This window comes from Juglans regia, chromosome 10 (genome assembly GCF_001411555.2).
Source record: "Juglans regia cultivar Chandler chromosome 10, Walnut 2.0, whole genome shotgun sequence".
NCBI classification, from domain to species: Eukaryota; Viridiplantae; Streptophyta; class Magnoliopsida; order Fagales; family Juglandaceae; genus Juglans; species Juglans regia.
Genome location: NC_049910.1, coordinates 36,175,879 through 36,201,530, shown reverse-complemented (window position 1 = coordinate 36,201,530; position 25,652 = coordinate 36,175,879). Strand labels below are relative to the sequence as shown.

Sequence of the window (25,652 nt, the reverse complement as noted above, 5' to 3'; positions counted from 1 at the left end):
TTTTATATTATTTCTTTCTCTCTCCTTTTAATATTAATTATTTCTCTCTCCATTTTAAATGACAATTAAAAAAATATAATTAGAATACAATTACAAATTAATATATAATATTATGAATAGTAAAATATGATAAAATAAAATAAATTCATAATTAAAAAAATTAAAAAATTTTCAAAATTATTAATTACTCATTACTATATAATGAATAAATTGATAATTCAATTTGGAGATTTGATGTGAATAGTCAAAATTAAATTCATTTTATATTATTTTATTGTCATATAATGAAAAAATAGCTATTTTAATGTAAAAATTTATATAAATGGAATAGTTAAAAGTTAAATTTATCTTACATTCATCAAAAATATATTTTAATTTAATTATTTCAATGAGAGTGCTCTTAGTAGGCTTAGCTTTAAATTTGTTTGATTTAATAATATTGTGTGTTAATGAGCGAGCTAGCTAGCTAGGACAACGTACGAGTACCCTTCCTATTAGTTAGAAATAGAGGTGGTTAGGTTTCGCTTTTTCTTTAATTAATTTTGATCAGACTTTAGGATCCCTCAGTCACTTCAGGACAGGGACAAGCACCACTAATTCTATGGGGGTGCGAGATGGGCGGGCCCTGCGCACATGTCCTAAAATTCTACCCAAATTAATTTTAATATTCTATCTCATATTTTATCACCTTTAATTACGTATATTTGATGTGATATATTTAATTAAATTTATCGACATAATTTTTTTATTAAAAACAAAATAAAAATTTTTAGAGAAACAAAAGTTTCAGGTCTCATAAAAATTATTTTCATATCCAATTCGTATCGTTTTATTAAATAAATATCTTATATATCAGTATTAATGTACGGTTTAACATGAAACTCACTTACAAAAAGACTTTTCCTAAAAACAAAACCGTTAAACTTTTTAAAGAGGACCCTCCTTAGTATAGACTATGGTAAAGTCAAATTTTGGCTAATATCATATCTTTTGTCTTTTGTCTATTCCAACCAAAATATATATTCTTTTCATGAGATTAGTCATCTACTTTCTATATAATAATAAAATATAATTAATTTAATATATATTTTTTAATTTACATTTGATCCAAATCATCTTATTCAGTACGTTTCAAACAAAATTACCTAGTTGCCTCCATGCACCTTTCAAACACATTCAGGCTATTCAGCATAGCCCAAAACGGTCATATGGTTGCCTCCATGCACATTCGGACAGTCATATAGTCACATGGTTGCCTTCATACACATTAACATATTTTGATGCTCTATTAGGCAATTTTTGGATTTTGAGATAAGATGTCTAATCCAATAAGAGTGCTCTAAAGAATCCAAGCTTTTCTCTCCATCCAAACAGGGCCCATGGCTTTAGTAAATTTTGTATCTCCTCCTTAGAATGCACAAATGCCGTGTAGTCGCTTTGAAAAAGAATGGGATCTATTATTAAAAAATTAATTTCTTTTCATGTGAGTCTCATATTTATTCACTTTTTTCAAAGCGACTGTACGGCACTTGCACACTCACAACTGCAAGTATTATTTCTCAATTAAATATATGTTGTGTAGTTCATAAAGTCATCATATCCATTGCTCTAAATCAACCTTTCAAATGTTGAATTGATAAATGAGGAAAATATTTGGAATTGTTGACTTTTAAGCAAGATGATAAAATGTTAAAAAAAAAAATATCTCAAGATATAATAGAACACAAAATACAAAGCAGAGTGTTTTTTTTCATAAAATAATTCAATCTTAATGGAAATGAGAATAATTAATTTTTGAGATAATCCACTGTATGCTCCCAATTCTCAAAAGTCAACATAGGTTCTAAGTAGACATGCCTAGATATATTCTACCCTCTTGTAAAAGGTGTATATATTATTCAAGGTGAGTCCATCCTGATCAAGCACTATTTAGGGGTGCGGGGTAACCCCTTGCCCCGCTGGTGGTGGGATTTTCACTCTCTCATCTGCCTACTTTAATAATAGATTATATTTATTAGATTTATAAATTATTTATAAATTTAAAAATAATCAAAAACATATTTTTAGACTTAAATTATAAATTTAAATTTATAAATATGACTATAATTTATAGTTTTTAAATTTATTAGTACATATTCTATATAAATTGTAATGTAATAGGGTGACCCTTTTTATAAATTTCATTTACAATATAAGTCTCACACTTAAGCAATTTGAGACTTTTGTATTACTTTGACAATTTATAAAAGAAAAATCCTAAACATAAGGTACACACTCTGCACACCACTTATAAAGATGTTTTTAAGTAATTTGCATAATACGAGGTTTCTGTGTAGCACGACTCTTTATAAAATGATCACCCTACTACATTGCAACTTATACAAAATATTAAATAAAAATTATACTTAATACATATTACCATATTTATATATAGTACAAAACTACAAATAATAAATATTTATAAATATGTATAGTATATATATTTATATAATAAAATATATAAGTACGAGACGAGAGAAATGAAAGGTGGGGGGAATGGTGGTGGGGCAGCAAGGTGCGGGGCCCCGCTACCTAGCACTATTTATATATACTTTTCAACTATGTTTAATTGTTAAAGTAATTTCAACTCATATTAAATTAATTATTGATTGTCTCATTTAATTATATATATGAGATCAGATAAAATAATATAAAAATTAAATAAAATATTATTGTAATATAATTTTTATTTTAAAATTTTAAAATTTAAATTATTTATTATATTTTATATATAAATTTAAAAAATTTATAATAATAATATGAGATGAGATTACATACCATCCTGATAACCAAACCAAGCCAATCATTCACATAGAAATATTATTTGTCAGGTCAAATCACTCTACTTCACGCAACAATATGATAATAGTTGTTTTTTATATAAAAACAATTATGCAAATATATATTTAACTTATTCATGGACTTGATAAAAGGGAATAGGTTGGATTTGATCTATAGAAAGCCCTGTATAATAATAACAGTTATAGTAACAAAAAAATTATATAAAAGTAAACGTCTTGAATTAACATAATTTTATATAATTTATTATATTAATTTTATAATAAAAATAATTTTATAATCTGATAAATCACATAAAGTCACACCAATTTATTAGATTATTTTAGTGTAATTTATTCATGACTAAAATATTTTTCTGACAATTTATTCATCTTTTTCTTGATTCCTTAATATTTTTTTTAACGATAACCAATATTAATTTACCATATCTTCAATTGAACTAATTTTTTAATTGTGATAGCATTACGTCTGATTTCCTTAATAAAAAATGTATTTGTACATTAGTTTCAAAGACGCACCTCTACACTTCTACATGTCCGATCAAAAAATTGTAAAATGTAAATTTTTAAAAATTTTATTATGTCAATAACGTAGATAATGTATTGTACACAGACGTTAAAAGATACCGTTTAGAGTAGGGCTATTGGTCGTATTAACGCATTTTTTCTGGATTATAAATTTAAGTAAAGTTTTCTATTAATTTAGACCTCTCATCTCATCTATTTTGTCCCATCTCATTTAATTATTATAATTGTTTCGAACTTCTAAATAAAATATAAAAAATAATTCAATTCTTTCAAATTTTAAAATAAAAAAATATTTAATTCAATTTTTAATTTTTATTACATCTCATTTATTTCATCTAATCTCATTTTATTTATACAAAATGAAAATATTAATATTTTGTTTTAGTATTTAAAATATTATATTTTAATAATATTATTATTCTTTTAAAATTTTAAAAAAATTAAATTATTTGTTATATTTTATATAAAAAATTTTAAAAAAATAATAATAAAATAAAAATTTTATATTTCATCCCATTTCACGATTTGCCTTGAAGGAGTCTCGCTTGACCCTAGTAAGATTACATGGCAATGTCTGTCCCAGCAGAAAAGACAGAAGTTGACTCGCGTGAGCGTGGGGAGCGGCCTTGTTGTGACCCACCAAAGAAAGAAATTTCAGTGCGACTTCCTTAAAATTCCGTTATCCGTGCATAATGTAATTAGATAAATAAATTTGTTTTTTATTTTATTATATTTTATAAGTAAATTCGTTGATAATTCATGCGCATAGTACTATTGATCGAGACGAATATTATCTTAAAAAAAATAATATTATAATATGCCTTGAAGGTCTCTCTATTTTCTTCTTTTGCAGCTCATTTTGCTCGAACAGCATTCTCATCTCAATTTCGGCCTCATCCTAAGCCTTTAAATGTATCTTTGCGTTATGCACCGATTAATTTGTTTAGGGGAAAATATAGGAAAGCCTCTCCGTTGAGAGTTATAGTAATATGTTTTTGAGACTCCCAAAAATCAGCATTGAAGATATTTTTCTAATAAGAGATGGATTTAAAAAAGAAAAAAGAAATCAAGAAACAAAAGAATGGACGTGGAGCTCAGCAATCATCCTAGAACACTCGAAAAAAAAAAAAAAAATTAAAGAGAAAGTTAAAGACAAGGAAGATACATGGTGGCATGTGGGATTGCAAAGTTGGTATAATATCTAGCAAGTTTTAAAGTTGAACCCAAGGGGTTGACCCAATTAGTGAAGGTCTTGATCTTGGGGTGTCACTCTTTTCAAGATCTAAAGTTCAACATATCATGTGTGCAAATAATCATTTGGGCCCACACTTCTTGCCAGTGATTTAACCAGTTCTGTATAGGTAAACTTTTGAGAGTGCGGTGGACGAGATCGGAATTTACTCTGCAGTGGTAAGTCAAAGGTTCTGTCTTGGAGAGGTTCTCTGACATTAAAAAAAGAAAAGTTTTACAATTGCAAGAAGGGCACGCAATCAAAGGTTCTTTCTTTTATCAGTGGACAACCAACAACAAAGCAAAGGAGAGTTGAAGAGCTAGCGGTTGGAGACAATTGATGTTAAAAATGATACAAGAAAGAAGCCTAAAATACTAAATGCAAGTGAATTAGTGAGAAAAATGATAGAGAAGTGCAACAATAAGCTCTAGTAGTTTGAAGAAGTGGGGTGGGGGAATGGAGTGCGGTCTTGTTATAAACATATCTATTTGTACCACCACATATGTGATACACAACATCATTTCAAGGTTATTGAAGAGGGCCAAAAGGCTCATTTATCTTCACCATACGAACCCAATGATATCGAATAAGAGTCATTTGGGAAGTCCGATGGATTGAAAGATCATGGGTGTACCATACACATGCCACCACGAAACCGCACCATTTAAGGAGATCAACATGGTAACCATTGTCAATTAAAGATATTTTCTCGTAAGGAAACAACGAGATATTCAGTTGTGCTATGATAATCTTTAGGAGTGTAATCAGTTTGTCTAGTCCAGTTCGGGGGGAGGGGGTCACGGACCGAAATTTTCGGTCCATCATTTTTGCCGAACTGGACCGTTAACTATCAATCTAGTCAATCCATTCGGTCCATGAATTTTTTTTCCTTTTTTGGACAGAAAAATTAATACAAAAAAATTAATAAAATTAAAATTAAGTAATCTCTTTAACATTTTATATATGATTAATTAATATTAAATAATTTCATTGTACATATGGTCAATGGTGATCTTTAGATGAAAATCACATAATTAATTTATACAACTACTATATAAACTACTATATAAAATAATATATTATATATATAAATATTTAAATATTTAAATATATATATATACATTTGGTCGGTCTCGGCCCAATTCGAAAAAACACACCCTGAGACCAACCAATAAGACCATCGGTATCCTATCAAAAAAAGAAAAAAAGCATCGATCCGATCTAGTCCAAACCGATAGATAATCTTACAGCTCTAATAATCCTTTCCCTTTTCAAATATCCTGGGAATGCTATAATTAAATTTTCGAGATTTGGGAAAATGATTAAACTATCCTTATCAATAATAATTTACATCTATATAAAGAGCTAACATTAGCACTCTAAGGTGACTTTTTGATCCTTTATTGCAAGACAATATTTATTAGGGTTGTACAAGAACTCGTAAAATCGACTGGGACCAACTTAGGCCGGCCACCGGAGCTTGGAACTCATGAAACATGCGTAGAACTGATCGGCCGGCGGTGGTTTTTTGTCAAAATCGACGTCCATTAGTTTGGTCCCGGTTTGAGGTTGGACCGGACCGTTGAACCAACCGATAGTTTAAATGTATTTTTTTTAAAAAAATTATACATATATGAAATGATGCCATTTCACTTAAGTAAGTGAAACGACGTCATTTTGGGACTGAGTGTTTGAAAAAAAATATAAAGGAAACGGCAAGCCAACCGGCGCCGTTTCACCCTAGGGTTTAAACACCTGTTTTCTTCTTCCTTCCTTCTTCATTTCGCTTCTAAGTTCTCATTTATCCTCAAGGCGTCATCGCACATAGCGTTGCGTTCTCTGTCTCTCACTGCGACATCATTGCATGCAGCACGATGTTCTTTGTCTCTTACTGCGGCGTCATCGCACTCAAGGCCTCCTCCGTCTCCACCGAAGACACCGACAAACCAACTGGATTTACGTCAAGACCGATCTCGACGGTTTTCTCTCTCTTCATCGGCCAGTTTCGATTGAGATTTACATATTTTTACGATTTCGGTTGAGTTTCAATTTTGTCCAAAAACCACATTGAATGGTTCGGTTTTCACCACTAATATTTATATATTTCTAATTTAAGCATCAGATGTGCATCAAACACATTGGGCCACCATCTTCTCTTATCACAAGTTAGCGGTCGAGGTGAAATACGTCCAAAACAGTTATAGTTGGATTTTTTTATTTGACTAATACATTCTTACTACATTATTGATATTATGCGCATGTTATACATGTAGATGTATGTTAGCATCACTCTTTCCATATTGAAAAAGAGAGATAAACATCATAGTTATATTGAGGTGTTTGTCACTTTGTCTCCCTTGTTAGGATGGGTGACACCCTTTCTTATATTTATTAAATGAGAAGGGTTGGGTTGGGCTGGGTGGCAGGCCCCCATTCACTGATAAACTATATATATATTAAAAAATTAGATTTGTAATAAAACAACGTAACGTCATTTTGAAACTCCAAAACAACGTCGTTTTGTATTATATTTGTTTTGAACGCGTCCCCCTCCCTCTCTCGTTGCACTTACTTTCTCTCTCTATTTCGTTGTTGATCTCTCACTGTCATCCCAGCCTCCTCTCTCTCTCTCTCTAATGCCACAAGCCGCATGATGGGTGGACGACATGGGGTCAATCCACCCCTTGATATCTAGCCAGGGGTGGAGCTTCGGGCTAGCAGCCCCTATAAACGGGCAGCTAGATTAATCAACCCTCCACTATCCCCGTCACTTAATACCATCCAACCAATTGTGCACATGCCTTTCAAACCAAAATGCATATGACAAATTTCAACTTTTAAGTCTGGTTTGGATATAAGAAATATTTTATCTTATCTTATTTTATAATTATAATTTTTTTAAATTTTTATATAAAATTTAATAAATAATTTAATTTTTTTTAAATTTTAAATAATAATAATAATATTAAAAAATAATATTTTATTTAAATTATATTATCTCAACTCACTATCCAAACGATAACTTATATCTAAACTAAAGGACTTTATATAATCAACTAAATCCATAATCAAATCCATAAAAATACAATTAATAAAACAAATTGTCGTTGGGTCTCTGACCGTGCTTCTACACGTCGAGAGACACACGGTCATGCATGGTTTTCCTTTTTTAGTTATTCTATTTAGGGTTTTGCTACACAACCTCCACCACACTCCACACTCCACCTTTTTTTTAATTTTTAAAATTTTTAATATTTTTTTTAAATTTTTTTTTGAGTTTATTTTTTTAAAATTATTTTAAATTTTCTATTTATTATTCATATAATAAATATTTAATAAAATAAAAAAATAATAAAAATTAAAAATAATGTGGAGTGTGGAGTGTTAGGAGGTTGAGAAGATTTATTCTTCTATTTATCGTTTATGTAGTTTACATCATATTTATTTTTTATTTTTATTTATAGTTTTTTTATTTTTTTAATTTTATTATTGTTAAACTAAAGAAATTATTTTACTCATTATTCATATATCATACGTTTAATTAAAAAATTATATATAATGTATGGTGTAAAAATAAAAGGTAAAATTTTTCTAAGTAAAAAATTTAGATTATTTCTCAACTTGCGCGTGCGATTGTTGCACCGGAGCTATGCTATTATATATATATATATATATATAAATAAATATATATATTTCTAATTTTATCTGGAGGAGGAGTAAAAGAACTGTGGAGGTAAATAAATTAGAGTTAATGTTTTTAAATTAATTTATAGTATGAGTTTTAGGCGCTCGCAGTAGTCTGCTGAATCGCTGATTCCTGCCACCTAACGGACCGGGCGGTTGGGCCGGTCTGGTGACCTGCCGCCCAATTCTATTACCCCCGAAATCCCCCATTTTGGATTGGTCTGAATTCTGGAACTACGCCGAGCTTGATTGTCATTTCGTCCGAGTTCTGTGCCTTTCCCGTCCTTAATTAAACCCTAATCAATCCCATCTACGGGTAAATTCCTGGGGTTCTTATACTTTCTCCTTGTAGTCTACAATTCTCTTGCCATTCTGTTGGGTTTCAAGTGTCATTTCTGAACTCTGACTGATTTCTCTGTTCTGGATTTGAGAAAATGTCGTTCCTTCACGCTTCTACAATTCCCAAATCGTTCCCACCTTTTAAATCGTTTTCTTTTCAGAATCCTACTGCTAGGCCTACTTCATCTCTTTCTTGTGTTGCAAGGAAGTCGGACACGGTACCTGACCCTGAACTCGATTCAAATTCCAATCCCAAAGCTAAACCTAAGAAAACAACTCGCCGCCGCCTGAAAGCCGAAGTTGAAGCTACGCAGAATGACAATGATGAGAATCCTGGTGGGTCTATGACGTACCCAGTGACTATCCCAAGGAAGCCGAGGCGTGGCCGCAGGAGTGAAGCTGCTGCGGTTGAAGATTTCGTGCGTGACTCGCTTCAACGGACATTTACATCAATCCGAGAGCAGAACCCAGAGGTGTTTGAGAATAACGAAAAGGTAATGAAGGACAGAGTTGAGGATGACAAGGTTGAAAGTGATAGTGGTGAAGATGATAACGAAGACGGGGATGGTGTCAGTGGTGGTGGTGGTGGAAGAGGAAAGAAGAAGATGGTGGTTGAGGAGGAAAGTGCAAGTTGGCCACTTGATGCGGATGTGGGGTGGGGGATTAGAGCGTCGGAGTATTTTGAGCAGCACTCAATTAAGAATGTTGTGGGGGAAGATGGTTTTGAGATTGACTGGGAAGGAGAGGTTGATGATAACTGGGTAAAGGAGATCAATTGTCTGGAGTGGGAGAGCTTCGCTTTTCATCCTAGCCCGCTCATTGTTCTTGTTTTTGAAAGATACAACAGGTGATTAAGCAGGACTAGGATTGTCTTGCAAGCCTTTGCTATAAAACTTTCTTATTGCATCCTTGTATTGGCTGGATGATCTTTTTTGCCTTTATTAACTGCAGCCTTAGTTGTTGTGTACTGAGTGACGGATTTGGATAAGGGAATCTGTGCTAGTGCAATTCACATAGATGCATGCATACATACACATTTATTTATTAATAAGCATATGCATAGGTTGGTGCATCTCTTCATCTATGTTGGCAATTTTTCTTTGGTTTAATGGAAAGATAGCGGGTGTAACATGTTGCTTTGTATTTTATATGTGGAGCAAAATGTTGATCAAGGAAGTAACACTTGAATAATGTAGAACTAGGGAGGTCTAAATGACTGTATATGCGTATATGGGCACTATGAACAAAATTAGGGATATGGGAGAAGTTGATGCAATTCATGTCTTTTCTTTCTTTTCTTTTCTTTTTTTTTTTTAAAAAAAAAACTTAAATTTTGTTTCTGTTTTTCTTGTTTCCCCTGTTTCAGTTGATTATTGTCATGGTTCACATTTTATCGTTCTTTTCACAGGGCAGCTGATAACTGGAAGGCTTTGAAAGAGCTAGAAAAGGCACTTCAGGTATATTGGAGTGCTCAAGATCGATTGCCTCCACGGGTATATCAAACTTCTCATTTGTCCTCTACACTTTTCTCGAAGTTCTATATGGTTCATTGATAATCTATGGATAAACACTGCCTTACATGTTTGGTGACCCTTCATACTGTTTGCTGAGAAATAAAAGAAATTCAGAAGACAAGTGACTTTATGAGCAGTAAACTTTCAAAGGCCTCCGTTAAAGAAAAAGATCAACTAAACTAGTCCACATATTGCTTCTAATAGGGCCTTGAGTAGCAAAAATTTAAATTTTGGCATCGTAATATTAGTATTGTTTCCTACATTGCTGTTAACCAATCAGATTGATTTTCCTTGATATGTTTTTCCGCGTGTATGTAATGATGTTAATGCTCTGGAATTTCCTGGTAACAGTCAGTTAAGATAGACATCAATATTGAGAGAGATTTGGCATATGCTCTTAAGGCTAGAGAAGGCCCCCAGATTTTATTCTTACGAGGGAACAGGATCTTGTACCGGGAGAAAGGTGAAATTTTTGAGTTCTGCTCTCTATACTTATAATAAGCACGATTTTGTTCAGATGCTACCAAACAATGAATCTGTAAAGTTCTTTTCCGGCCATAAAACTGTATATGTACCTTGGCAGAGTTCAGGACAGCAGATGAGTTGGTCCAAATGATTGCACATTTCTACTATAATGCTAAGAGGCCTTCATGGATTGATGTGACGGCTTTAGCTCCACCTTATTAATGCCCTTGTAGGTACTTTATCCAAAACTACTGCAAATCTATTTCTCTCTTGCATTTTCTTTGCTGTTTTTATAATGTACAGGACTTCATTGTTCCTCCTGATACTGCTTTCTTTTCTTTTGGACGATTGCTTTTGTAATTCCTTGAAATGCAGGTTAATTGCCAGGTCAAAGCTGTTTGTCTGGTGCAATAGCTCATTCGTCCCTTGCGCCGATCCCTGATTTGGAATTGTCATCTAGTGAAATTTGCCGTGCAATCTTCATGTCCAGAGACAGTTTTTAAGTTAGCCTATCTCCTTTGTTCTTGTGACCCTGCTGTTTGATGAGAATGAGTGTGAAACACAGGCTGATACCAATGGAAAAAGTCGTTGGAAATCAGAAGTTAACATGGGTTGTTGAATATCCACTCTGTGATTGGGAGTTTTCTTCAATTATTTATAGGATCCCGTTGATGTAACTATATGATTTTGGTTGAACTCTCTCTCTCTCATATAGCCCTCCTATTTTGCATTACAGATTCTTAAGGTCTTCTTGTTGGCAATTCCTCGTCTTACATACTTGTTCCCATCCTGTATTCATTATTCCTGGACAAATTAAGACCTTGATGGATTGGCTGGGATTTTGGGTCTTGAAACTTACCAGAGTAGTGTCTTAAGCTGGAGTCCAGGCCTGATGGATTTGTTAGAAAATTGTTCTAGGACCAAGACTCTTGTCAAGTAATGTCATTTCGACTTTACATGTTCGTGATAAACAAAATTGGTACGCTTCAAAAATTTGCTGAACTCAAGGATTATATAGAATTGAGGAATATAAAAGGCCACGTTCTTACACTATCCATTCTGTAAAGACAAGGATGGTTGGTTTTATTGTTTACCGGTTGGTAGTGGCTTTATTTAGATATGATAAATTAGTTTGTTATACGGGAAATTTATTTTCAAGTTGCTATGTAGTAGAGCACATATAGTAAATGTTTATATAACATAATATTTTGGAAGATAAATCTTAAAATTTAAATATTACAAATTAAATTTTATTATTTAAGTTATGTGAATGGTGTATTTTACACATCGACTTGAAAATAGAATAACTCTGTTAAGATTTCATTTAATGCGATTCACTATAAAGTGGCTAAAGTTTATTTTTGGTTAAATATAAGTATTATTAAATATATTATTCCTGAAGTGTCAAAATCATTAAAAATAGATGATTATGTATAAGTAAATTTCAAAACATGACAGCTTGGGATAGATTAGGATTACCAACTTAGAGCTGGTTTGGATAGCAAGATGAGATGAGATAGTTTTAGATGAGTTGAATAAAATATTATTAGAATATTATTTTTTAATATTATTATTATTTTGAGATTTGAAAAAGTTAAATTATTTATTATATTTTGTGTGAGAATTTGAAAAAATTGTAATAATGAGATGAGATGAAACCATCTCTAAATCCCAAGAGAGCCTTAATTTATTGAGTAATGATACAAACACGTGGAAACATGGGTTATAGCTAATGTTTGTTTTTGCCACACGTGTTTTCTGTTTACTATCCTACTAAACGGGAAACATAGTCGTGGGGCTACCTCAGGGGTTTATGGAGGTTAATGAGGATTTAGTTGTGATCACTATGGGTGTTGTGGTGGAATGGAAATGATGCAATCTGCCTTGAGGGAGCCTTTTCCACTGAATTGCTTGTTACCGATTGAACTTGAGTTATCTGATTGGGTGTTTCAAAAAGTAAAATACATCTAACATGTTGTGGGCATGGAGTGTGTGGGATACGAAGAATAGTTTATGACCCTCCTCACGACCATTGAGGCGAGTCATTCTCAGTCTAAGAAAGCTGGTTCCAAGAAACAGAGGGGTATAAGAGATTTAATTGGTCATTGAATGAGGGTAGCTCAAGCCGTGATAGGTCTAAAGGGAAATGAACTGTTGTTTCTTTATGAAGCCGAAAATTGTGTCTTGGAACGTTCGTGGGTTGAACGAGGTTAATAAACGCTTGCACATAAAAAATTTGCTCTGGGAATGGAAGGCGGACATCTTTTGTCTACAAGAAACTAAGCTGAAATTGGTGACTAGAAAACTAGTGAGAAGTGTGTGAGGTTGCCCATATGCATATTGGGTCTTTTTGGCTTCAAATGGGGCATCAAGTGGTATTTTGATGATGTGGGATAAAAGAGTCGTGGAGAAAATAGAGTTTGTAGGGGAATTTATAGTGGCATGTTCTTTTAAAATGGTGGAGGATAATTTCTTGTGGGCTTTTGCAAGCATCTTTGGACTGAATGTTGACAATATCAGAAGGCGGTTGTGGGAAGAACTTGCTGGTATCTATAGCTGGTGGGACCTCCATTGGTGCACAGGTGGTGATTTTAATGTAGCAAGGTTCCCCCAGTAAAAGATCTAAAAATAGTCAGTTACATCCAGCCATGGTATAATTTTTGGATTGCATATTTGACTTGAACTTGGTGGATCTTCCACTAGTAGGTGGTCCCTTTATTTGGTCTAATAGTCAAACGTGGTCTCGACTGGACAGATTCTTAATATCACCGGTTTAAAAAATCATTATCTGGTGGTATGTTAGAAGAGATTGTCGCGCCTATGTTCGGATCACTTTCCCATATTGTTGGATGGAGACGGTATTTAATGAGGTTTTCGCTATTTCAAGTTCGAAAATATGTGGTTTAAAAGTGAAGGCTTCGTGGACAGGGTAAGGCTTTGGTGGTCTTCTTATCAGTTTTATGGTACCCCCACTTATATACTTACAGGCAAATTGAAAGCGTTAAAGGAAGATTTAGGGCAGGTTTGGGGCCAAAAATAAAACACAAAATTCTCATCTCATCTCATCTCATCATTACACCTTTTTCAAATTCCCATACAAAATATAATAAACAATTCAATTTTTTCAAATCTCAATACACCTTTTTCAAATCCCAAAACAATAATAATATTAAAACTTAATATTTTAAACTTCAAAACAAAACATAAAATTCTCATCTCACCCCCCAAACCTACCCTTAAAATTTTGGAATTTCCAAACTTTTGGAAACATAGGGGAGCAAAAGAAATCTCTAATAGATGAATTACAGAATCTTGATGGGATCATTGAAGATAGAGCTCTCACCTTAGAAGAAGTCTCATATAAGGCAAAGTCGACCTTAGAGTTGGAAAGAGTTATATCGTTAGAGGAGATTTCTTGGCGACAGAAGTCAAGAGCACTTTGGTTGAAAGAAAGGGATCGAAGCACAAAATTCTTTCATAAAGTGGATAACTCTCATTGGAGAAATAATACTATTGAGATGCTGAAAATCAATGGTAGAGATTGCACAGAGGTTCTTGAGATCCGATAACATGTGGTGAATTTCTATGAACATATTTTTACAAAAGGAGAGGGTTGGAGGCCAAAATTAGATGGACTTGGTTTTGACTCCCTTGAGCTTTAGACATCGTCTTGGTTGGAAAGATCTTTTGAGGAAGAAAAGGTATTTGATGTAGTCCGTAAGATGGTGAAGGATAAAGCACAGGCCCGAACGGCTTCTCGATGGGGTTTTTTCAAACATGTTGGGAGGTGGTGAAAGAGGACATTATGAATGTGTTCCAGGAGCTATTCTTGGTTGGGAAATTCAAGAAAAGCCTGAATGCTACATTTATTTCCTTGATTCCGAATAAACCCAGAGTGTTCGAAATCATTAGCCTCATAAACGGTGTATACAAAATCATTTCCAAGGTGCTTACAAACAGGTTACGGGTGGCCATAGATTCACTAATCTCGAAGCCACAAGATGCTTTTGTCAGGGGTCGTCAAATCCTTGATTCTGTCGTAATAGCCAATGAATGTCTAGATAGTAGACTTAAGTCTGGCACTCCAAGGATTATTTGTAAGCTAGATATGGAAAAAACATATAATCATGTGAACTGAGAATTTCTCTTGTATTTACTAAAAAGATGTGACTTTGGAGAGAAATGGTGTATGTGAATCAGATGGTGCATTTCAACGGCAAGATTCTCAGTTTTGATCGATGGCAATCCATAGGGTCTCTTCAACAGCTCTCGAGGCCTAAGACAGGGAGACCCCCTATCTCCCTTTCTTTTTGTTATCGTCATGGAGGCCTTGAGTAGGATGTTGTCGGCTGTGGTTAACCATGGTTTGATGGCTAGTTTTTCAGTGGGTGATCCACAGAGGGGCCCTATCTCGGTTTCCCACCTACTATTTGTAGATGACACACTAATTTTCTGTGATGCAGAACAAGATCATCTTAGGGCTCTGAAGGCGCTGCTCCGATGTTTTGAAGCAACGTCAGGCTTGAGAGTGAACTTTGATAAATCAAAGTTAGTGCCGGTTGGGACCTTCAGTACTACTCAGCAATTGGTTAGCACACTTGGGTGTAAGGTCACTTCTCTCCTTATGACTTATTTGGGACTATCGTTAGGGGCTGCATCACAAGCTTTATCTATTTGGGGTACTATTATTGGGAAAATAGAATGAAAATTGACAGTGTGGAAGAGATTGTATTTGTCGAAAGGAGGCCGGGTGACTCTTATCAAGAGTACTTTCTCTAACTTACCTACTTTCTGTCTTTATTTCCAATTCCAGCTAGCATGGCGGTGCGGATTGAAAAACTTTATCGTGACTTCTTATGGAGTGGGATGAGAGATGAATTCAAGTTTCACCTAGTTAGTTGGGATCAGGTGTACAGACCAATCCTTTCAGGTGGGTTGGAGATAAAGAACTTGAGAACCTTTAATCAGGCACTGCTTGGGAAATGACTTTGGAGATACAATTTGGAACCGAGAGCCCTATGGAAATTAGTGGTTGATTGCAAATATGGTAGGTTATGGGGGGTTGGTATACTAGAGAGGGGAATGGGTCCTATGGGTTGGGGGTTTGGAAGCGTATAAGACATGGGTGGGAGGTGTTCATTCGTCATACTAAATTTATGGTGGGAGAATGTACTCGTTTAATTTTGGAGGGACATTTGGTATGAGGAGGAGGCTTTAGTGGATGATTTTCCATTTGTTTTCCGAGTGGCATGTGATCAAGAAGCTTTGGGGGTGGATCCCATGATTCGTTTAGGGGACCAAGTCCATTGGAATGTCACTTCTAGTAGAGCAACTCAAGATTAGGAAATAAATAGTTTTGAGGCTTTTTTTTTTTTTTTTTTTTTTTTTTTTTTTTTTTTTTTTTTTTTTTCAGCCGAGTGTACTCTTCGAAGTTGTCTGGTTTGCGTGAAGATAAGCTGTGGTGGACGCTTGCAGGTAAGGGTATCTACTCGATCCGCTCCTTCTATCAATCACTTACTTTGCTCCCAAACACTCATTTCTCTTGGAGAAGATTGTGGAAGAATAAGGCACTTTCCAAAACACTATTTTTCACTTGGACAATGACCCTGGGTAAGATTCTGACTATTGATAATCTGTGAAAGCGTTGGGTAATTATTCCAAAATGGTGTTGTATGTGCAAGAAAGCTAGAGAGACAGTGTATCATCTTTTGTTACATTGTGAGACAGCTAGCGACTTATGGAGCGAAATGTTTAGTCGAATAGAGTTAAACTGAGTGATGTCTGCTACAGTGGTAGAGTTATTGGCTAGTTGGGTAATGTCGGGTGGTGCGCCACAAATCAAAACTGTGTGGAAGATGGTTCATATCTGCATTATGTGGTATTTATGGCGAGAGCGTAACGAGTGGACATTTGAAGACAAGGAGTGGACAATAGAGGAACTTAGAGCTTTATTTTTCCTTACCTTATTTCTTTAGGCTATTGCTGTAGATTTTAATGGTCTAAATGTGCATGATTTTCTTGTTTCTTTTATAGTAAACTAGATAAGTTTTATCTCTTGTATACTTCCTTGTATATTTGAGCTTTGCTTATTCCTATTAATACTACCGTTTATTTATAAAAAAAAATATTTAATCACGAGCATTTTTGTAATTTATAATCTAGTATAGTGTTATTTCTTTTAGAGTGCTAATGTGTCATGTCCACTGGTAAAAGTTTTATTTTTATTTTTTGTTTTTATATTTTGTTAACATTCTTAAATATTTTTAAAAAATAAAAAATATATCAATATATTAATAATAATTTTTTTAATTAATAAAGGAACAAAATAAAACGATGTAATTGTATTATTCTTTCTTCCTTCTTTTGGCTAGGGGTGCTACCCGCATGGGGCGGCCCCGCACCATGCGGGTGTTGGGAGTTTTTCCCCCGCCCCGCCCCCCGCCCCCGGGAGGCGGGGGCGGGGGAAAAACCCCCATCCGCCCCGCCCCCCACCCCCGGGAGGCGGGGGCGGGGAAAAAACCCCCATCCGCCCCGCCCCCAGCCATTATGTTAAAAAAAAAATTTTTTGGTCTAAAAATATTTTTTTAGACCAAAATTATAATATAATTTAAATAATAAATTAAAATTTATAAATATAAAAAAAAAATTAAACTCATTAGAGTTAGATTTTAGATTGATTTGACCTCCTAGGCCAATCTTTATATAGGAGGTCAAGGCAATACAATAGTCATCTTTAAGCAATGTGGGACTTAGTAGGCCAAAGCAATCCAATGACTTGAATATAATTTCAAGTCTTTTATAAATTGTATATATCTATATACAATATATTTATTTAATATATATAAATAATTTTTTTTTTTTAATGTGGGGCGGGGGCGGGACGGGGCCCCGCTGGGGTCATCTCGCCCCCCACCCCCGCTATGCCCTCTTTATGTGGGGAGGGGGACCCTGCCCCCACATAGGCGGAGCGGGTTAGCCCGCCCGGCCGCCCGCCCATGCGGGGGCGGGGCGGAAGTCGGGCGGGGCACCACCCCTACTTTTGACCATGAAAAGTACCGAAGAAAATTCGCAAAATGAAAATAGAAAGATGATTGAAAAATCAGAAAAGAAAAGAAATAGCATATAGGTTCCGTCCGTTTTCCTCCTACTTTAACCGGATCCGCCTCCGTCTCCGTCTCCGTCTCCGGCAATCTCTCTCTCTCTCTTCTCTGTGTGCGCGGTCGGGTCTGGGAGCTCTCTGTCCAGGGTTTCGCACTGACCTCTCTGGCCGATCTTCAAGGATTACTGGAAGAATGGTGCGAGCATTGCTCAACAAGCTCGTCTTGCGCTCTCTCTCTGTCGCCGGAAAATGGCAGCAACAACAACTTCGCCGTCTCAACATACACGAGTATCAGGTCCCTCCGGATACCTCTCACTCCCCCTTCTCTTTCACAAACGCACAGACACGTACATGTGTGTATACACAGAGCTAGGCCGATTTCTTTCTCTGTTTGGTTTTGGAGAAAAACTCGGTAAACTGAAACACGAACTTGAGTTATACGGTTCATTTTGTTATGGTATCTTTTTTTTGATAAGTAGAAAAAAACATGAAACCATAACAAAATCGAGACTTCAAATAACCGATCTTTGTTGTCAATTAGGGTTAACCAAACGTGTTACAATCCGAAGGGTTAAGGTCTTCCTTACTGATAAAAAAGGGTAAAGGATTCCTTTAGGGTCTTAACATAGTGAAAAAAATTTCTCCTTTAAATTTATTTTGGAGTATTACTTTTTCTTTCGTGCATTTTCTCGGCAAACAAACTGAACGTGGTTCTGGTGCACGGACAGCAAGTTGCAGTCGTACATTTTCGTGATAGATTAATTTTTTTTATAGGTAAATATGATAGATTAATTTTGATGAGAAATATGTGGAACTTTGTGCTGGTTCAGCCATGTAAATTTCATTGAATTATTAATTTTTTGAAAATGTTGATTGGATGTGGCGACTAACTAATTTTTTTGGCATCGTAGGGGGCTGAATTGATGAGCAAATATGGGATCAATGTTCCAAAAGGCATCGCAGTTTCTTCTGGTGATGAAGTAAAAAAGGCAATTCAGGATGTATTTCCCAATCAGAGTGAGGTAATTGGGAGTAATGCAATGAGTATAAATCCTGAGTGCTTGGGCCACGCCTTTTTCCTGTACTCTCTCTTGTATACTTCACATTTTTTATAAGGCAATTACTTACAAAAAATGTGATTAAAAAATTAGTTTATTTCAAGAACAGAATGACCTAAATGTGGCTGCTGAGAACATTTAGGAAATTATGAAATTATAACTATGTCTCCTATAATATATTATTCGTTCTTACCTATAAAAAAGTATATTATTCGTTTTACAAGAAAATGGAAGTTATACAATGTAGTTGTATTAGTCCCAAATGAGGTCTTTGTTCATTATGTTTTGAATGATAAACAGATGGATATTTAAAATACTTTTCCTTCTCTTTTTATACATCTTCTCAGAACCATCTACAATGAAAGGAAAAAGAGGAATGCTAACTTTTATTTTTTGGGACAGTTGGTGGTCAAAAGCCAAATTTTGGCTGGTGGGAGAGGCTTGGGAACATTCAAAAGTGGTCTCAAGGGTGGAGTTCATATTGTTAAGGCTGATCAGGTTGAAGAGATAGCTGGTACTGAGATTATTTCTATCTTTCCTAATGAAGATTGTGATTAATTTTGTTGCTTTTTTTCTTGGTTTAATTTGTGTGTAATTTCATTTATTGGCAATTTGTTCCTCTGGTAGGCATGTAGTATCCTATTTGCAATCTTGTAGTTTTTTTTTTTATAAGTTGCAATCTTGTAGTTATGGTGCATGTCTATTATTAGGATTTGTTTGGACATAATGAAATCATATATTTTTTTTTTTGATAGGTAATCAAAAAGTTTTATTCATAGAAAGAGGCTAAGCCCAGGTACATAGGTAGTATACATGAGAAGCACCTAGTAAGAGGTTACAATTGAAAATAGAAAGTCATGGACATTTAGTCCGTTACAAACTATGGTCCCGCCCATAAGAACAATGACTTAAAAAAGAAAACTTTTAGCTCATCTGTTGTTCTCTCGCGATCTTCGAAGCTTCTAGCATCTCTCCCTCCAAATACACTAACACATACATATAGGAACCATTCGCCAGATGGCCGCCACTTGTAGGCCTCTCTAGCTTGCGAGAAAATCCACCAATCTAAGAGGCATGACCCATGACAATTCGATTCTCGTGAAAAAAATACCCTACATGGCCTTGGCCACCTTGCAGTGTAAAAGCAAATGATCTATTGATTCCCCATGCTTCTTACATATACAACACCAATCCAGCACTATTACCCGGCATTTCCTTAAGTTATTTGTGGTAAGGATATTGTCCAAACAAAAAAAGCCGCTTTTGAAGGAGCTTTCATCTGCCATATACTCTTCCATTGGAACATGGTCATATTACCGGACTCGTTAGAACTTGGTAAAATGATCTAACAATGAACTTACCTTTCTTGGAATGGCTTAGTGCATCTTATCGCTGGTGCCCCCTGTCATACTTACTGAATACAATGCCGCAAAAAACTTTGTAATAGTCTCCAACTCCCAATCTTGGGCTGCCCTAATGAAATCAATATTCCATTGAGGGGAGCCATTGGAAAAGACCAAAAGATCGGCAATCGCTGCATCATGGCAAGGAAGGTGTCTTGGAAGCTATGGTTACCACACCATTTGTCATACCAAAATTTGACACGAGAACCATCACCCACCACAATATGTTCATGTCCTCGAAAGGTCTCCCAATGTCTCCTAATATATTTCCACACCCCCACCCTCCATGTGTGCCTCGTACCTCATTCGAACACCATCCTCCCCAAGCCTTTCCAAACTGTGAATCTATAACAGACTTCCATAGGGCCCCCCTTTCGGGTTGGTACTCCTACAACTATTTACCCAATAGGGCTTGATTGAATTTCGTCAAGTGGCGAATCCCCAATCCTCCCTCAGAAATTGGAGTACAAACAGTTGACCAATTAACTAGATCAAATTTGAACTCTTTCCCAATCCACTCCACAAGAAATCCCTTTGTAACCTCTCAATGCGGTTAGCTACATTTGGGGGAAGTGGGAACAAGGAAAAAAAGTAAGTGGTTTAGTTTGAAAGAGTACTTTTAATCAAAGTCAACCTACCATCTTTCGACAAATATAGGGCTTGTTTGGATTCACAAGTCATCTCAACTTATCTCAGCTCATCTCAACTCATCTCACTACTATTCATTACTATTCAGCAACTTTAACTCACAAATCTCACTACTATTCACAACTCATCTCATTACTATTCACAATCCATCTCAGCTCATCTCAGCTCATCTCAAATCATCTCAAGTCATTTTCGAATCCAAACATCTCCATAACCTCCTCCAAGAAGCCAATCTGCACTCCACCTTTTCAACCACGCCATTCCAAATCTTTTCAGATTTAAACGAAGCACCCAATAGTAAGTCAAGATACTTCAAAGGCAGAGATGATACCTTGCAACCCAGAGGGAAGCTAAATTCTTCGCTTCATGGACAGCCCCCATTGGCTCTAATTTAGACTTTGAAAGATTAATTCTCAAGCCCGATGTAGCTTCAAAACAAAGGAGTAGAGCCCTCAAGGATTGAATGTGCCCGAGATGTGCACCACAGAAGATGAGTGTGTTATCGGCAAATAGTAGGTGAGAAATGTTAAGATCGCCATTCGCTACTGAAAAACTATAGAGCAGCCCACTGTCCACCAAGCCCTCAATCATCTTACTGAGAGCTTCCGTGACAAATAAAAAAAGTAAAGGAGAGAGCGGGTCTCCCTGTCTCAAACCACTAGAGGAGTTGAAGAAACCCACCGGTGAACCATTCACCAAGATAGAGAAACGAATTATAGAGATGCAAAATTCTACTCATTTCTGCCATTTCCCCCCAAAGACACATCTTGCAAGTAAATAAAGTAAGAACTACCAATTGACGTGGTCATATGCTTTCTCCATGTCTAATTTGCAAAGCAACTCGGGTTCTCTAAATTTAAGTCGTCCGTCCAAAACTTCATTTGTAATAAGGACCGAATCGAGGATTTGTCTACCTTTGACAAATTCATTTTGCGGCTTTGAAATTAACTTTTCCACCACTGAGCTCAATCTATTCGCTAGCACTTTGGAAAGAATCTTATATACCCTATTCACAAGGCTAATGAGGCAATAGTCTCTAACATCCGCAGACCCCATCTTTTTGGGAATGAGTGCTAAGAAGGTAATTTTAAGACTTTTTTTCAAATCTAACATTAGTATGAAAATTATGAAAGACCTGCATAAGATCTTCCTTAATCACTTTCCAACAAGCTTGGAAGAACCCCATAGTAAACCCATTTGGACCAGGAGCCTTGTCACTAGCCATACCTTTGATTACTTTGCGCACTTCTTCTTCTGCTAAGGGCCTCTATAGCCACCTTGCACTTTGCTGATCTATTGCTGAAAAAGTTAAACCATCCACTTTCGATCGCCAGTTGTGCTCTTCAGATAAGAGTTGTTGATAATACTGCTTGATATGGTTGTTGATGACCATCTGATCTGAAGAAACTGCCCCATCTACCATCAGCATATCAATAGTATTGTTCCTCTTGTAAGAATTAGCCATCCTGTGGAAGAATTTTGTACACTTATCTCCCTCCTTGAGCCAGAGCGCCCTTGATTTTTGTCTCCATGAATCAATGTTACTCTTTCAAGTTCAACAACTACCTGACTCTTGCGAATTTTCTCAGATTTAGAGTGTTCTTGCCTCCTCCTCACCCTCCAGACCATGTAGCTCTACCAGGAGAGAGCACCTCTGCTGAAGCATGTTGCCAAAAACTTGTTCATTCCATTGCTTCAGATCTTGTTTAGCGCTTTCAACTTTCTTGCCATTATGAAACTTGGAGAGCTTTGGAAATTGTAAGAAGCCCACCATTGTTTGAACCTGACTACAAAATTGTCATTTTTAAGCCACATATTTTCAAATTTAAAATACCTTCTATCCCTTTGGAAGCCTCCACAGTCTAAAATGATGGAGAAGTGATCAGAGAATAAACGGGGTAATCCTCTTTGAGTTACATCCGGAAAGTGTAACTCCCATTCTAGAGTTAGCAAAAATCTATCATTCCTCGACGAAGATGGGAATTCTCGGTTGTTGGACCAAGTAAACGTGCCTCCTGTTAATGGAATGTCCATAAGTTCCTGTTCTGAAATGAAATTAGAAAACTCCTTCATGGCAGGAGTGATGTGGGATACACCTGATCTTTCGCTTGAAAAGCGAGTTATGTTAAAGTCACCCTCTATGCAACTTGGTAGCTCCCACCAACTAAGAAGTCCCACCAATTCTTCCCATCATGGCCTTCTCTCCGAATCAATATTTGGGCCATAAACTCCAGCGAATGCCCATTCAAAGCTGTCTTCTAAGTTCACAAAAGAACGTACCACAGTGAAGTCACCCACATATTCTTCCACCCTTTCCACCACCCTTTTATCAAACATAATTAGGACTTCCCTGAATGCTCCTTTAGATGGCAAGTAAGACCAGTCGACATGTTGCCCTCTCCATAAACTGCGGACTAGCTGTCTTATTATGACTTCCAACTTGGTCTCCTGTAAACAAATAATATCCCCCTTCCATTGGCAAAGTAAGTTTCTAAATTGGAACTGCTTATTTTGTTCATGCAGCCCATTTACGTTCCATGATATTATTTTTGGTTTCATAGAGCAACCATCGTACCCCTCCCCTTGCAACGCTCCTGGTTAGAGCTCTTCTCTCCACCATCATCTTTCATTGCCCACGTAAGCCTCTTGAGTTCTCTTTCCTTTTTTTTAGCCAAATTAAGGGATAGATCGGATTTTGATTGTGCATTCCCGCCCTCTATGGCTGTAAGGCCATAAATTCAGCTTCATAATCCCTACACAGCTTAATTTCCATAGCTTTCTGGATAACCCAATCTTACACGTTGGTATGAAATGCGTTTAGAGGAATAGGTTCTTCCTCCCCGTGCTTATTAGCCTCAAACAAAACCAGTGTGCCAACCAGTTTGGCCTCCCCCATTTCACCCATTGATTCCACACTTTCAATAACAACAGGCAGTTGTTCCTTGGCTGCATTTTTTTTACGGCGTCAGAACAGTAGACAACACGGAACGACAGTTGGCAAGCAGCTCAGAAGGTTCCGTTAGTGGTTTCTATGGCTTCCCGTAGTGCTCCAAGACTTCCTGTGACTGCCATCTCCTCTTCTGCAAAGTTCGGTGTCATAGCCTTCTCCAATGCTAGGATTGTAGCCTTCACCGCTGTGGTGATGGGAGGCAACCCAGATAGAGCTGGCGTCGAAGTTTGTGCCACGCCGAGATCTGATGGCCCACCTTGTGCTCCATAGGCACCAGCTTGCAGATCTGCACAGGCTCTATTGGTATCGACAAAGGTTGACCAGCATAGGTGCTGTTGGAATCGGAGACAAGAGTTACCAGTGCAAAGGTAGGTGGCTCCTTTGGCAGGTGTATCGGAAATGGGTCTGTGGGCCCAGGCGCAGTAGGCTTCCCACAAATCTGTGATAGGGGGCCCAGATGTTGAGCCCTTTTCAAAAAAGGGCCCAGACTGTTTTAGCCTCCATTTCATACTAGGAAATCGATTTGGGCCTATCCGGCCCAACCCAATCTTGGCCTTTCTTTTGTCAAGCTTGAGTAGCTTCCGCCCACTAAGCATCTTAGTTTTTCCTATTTTTAGAGACTGATGGCCTTAGCCCAAGCCCAAGCCCAAGCCCTAGCCCTTGTCTACTTTAGAGATCAACGCTTCTATCCCCTTCCTTTGTAATTCCATTTCCTCCTTCACACTGAAAACTTCCTCTTTCAAACTAGACAAAGCCCTCTGCACCTCAATTTCCACTAGATAGACATAGGATAGAGTCCCACTCCCCATTTCAGGTAAATCACGTCTGCTGTATTTCTCTGTATTATCGCCTGTATGTTCCCCTGCCATGACCCCTTTTTGTTTTTTTCACCTTGTTGTAACGCCAAGGGGTGGCTAGTACCTCCATGCACTACCGCCCTTTTCCCTGCACCACCCAACGCCGCCTCTGTATACGACTTGGTTTGCCTCCCCGTCTCCTTCCCCTTGTCCACCTCTCTGTCTAGTCGTGGAGCCAAAATTGGAGCCTTCTTAGCCGAAGTATGCATTGACAGAACATACTTTAACTCCATAGGCAAACTTTTCCAGCCCTTTCCTTCCGTCCCTTCCAGGATCGCTAAAAGACCTCGACCCCCACTGCCACCACCGTAGTCTGTTACTTCCAAGAAATGCCCGTAAGCATTAGAGCGCCTATGAGCAACCAGAGCTTTGGTTCCGTCCCGATATGTCTTGTAAAAATCTTTCCTTCCCCCAATAATAAACATTCTTCTACTGTATTCGCCAGCCAGCAAGCACTGGCATGGTTGAGCACCATCTCTTTGGTTACCTTCCTACCCCTCTCCGTGATGCGACAATAGTTTCTGCCCTCCATTGATAAAACGAACGCCTTTGTTTCTATTAAAAGATGTTTAAGGACCATGTTTATCACAAAACTGTAAAATAATCGTAAAGACTAAAGAAAGTTTATTCCGGCTAGGAGTCACCGGAACAGACTTCCCATCTTGGATGTGTACGGAGAGAAAACTAAGAATATAGCCTAGCTAATCCCACGCTTGAATTCATATAATTGCCTGAAATCATATTATTGAAAAATCCATCTGAAGTTATTTGGATTGGTTTGATTGGGTTCGTGTTTCAAATAGTCACTCTCTTAGTTATAATAGACACATGTTTTTCCATGACTTTTGTGGAAATCTGAGCAACTAAATTGCTCAGAGTGAAGAAACCAGGCTTAAAGAGCCAACATGGCGATCCTATTTGATCTATTGAAGCCAACTTTTCAGTTCATTTTATTTGCCATGTAAATAGAGAAGGATGTTCGTTTGCGGGAGAGGGGGGGGGGGGGTTTATCATGCGGGGCCTTCCCCAGTTTATGTAT

The 25,652-nt window shown here is 36.5% G+C and overlaps 3 protein-coding genes across 4 annotated transcripts; all 3 read left to right on the top strand.

Annotated features, from left to right (window-relative positions):
* Positions 1-8,403: 8,403 nt before the first annotated feature.
* On the top strand, positions 8,404-11,359 carry LOC109010723 (thioredoxin-like fold domain-containing protein MRL7, chloroplastic). 2 transcript variants are annotated; one of them, XM_018991623.2, is made up of 5 exons: positions 8,404-9,466; positions 10,028-10,112; positions 10,485-10,596; positions 10,717-10,827; positions 10,974-11,359. In XM_018991623.2, exons 1-4 carry the CDS (start codon positions 8,715-8,717, stop codon positions 10,818-10,820), a joined length of 1,053 nt encoding a protein of 350 aa, XP_018847168.1. In that variant the 5' UTR covers positions 8,404-8,714; the 3' UTR covers positions 10,821-10,827; positions 10,974-11,359. The 2 variants fall into 2 exon arrangements, with proteins under 2 accessions (XP_018847168.1, XP_018847167.1); XM_018991622.2 differs by having other exon boundaries at positions 10,717-10,831.
* Positions 11,360-14,919: 3,560 nt separating this feature from the next.
* Positions 14,920-15,584, top strand: LOC118349717. Its single transcript, XM_035695264.1, has 2 exons — positions 14,920-15,277; positions 15,412-15,584. The coding sequence occupies exons 1-2, from the start codon at positions 14,920-14,922 to the stop codon at positions 15,582-15,584; spliced, it is 531 nt and encodes a 176-aa protein (XP_035551157.1).
* Positions 15,585-17,680: 2,096 nt separating this feature from the next.
* Positions 17,681-19,313, top strand: LOC118349716 (succinate--CoA ligase [ADP-forming] subunit beta, mitochondrial-like). The gene is made up of 3 exons (XM_035695263.1): positions 17,681-17,992; positions 18,609-18,719; positions 19,158-19,313. The coding sequence occupies exons 1-3, from the start codon at positions 17,891-17,893 to the stop codon at positions 19,311-19,313; spliced, it is 369 nt and encodes a 122-aa protein (XP_035551156.1). The 5' UTR covers positions 17,681-17,890.
* Positions 19,314-25,652: the final 6,339 nt, after the last annotated feature.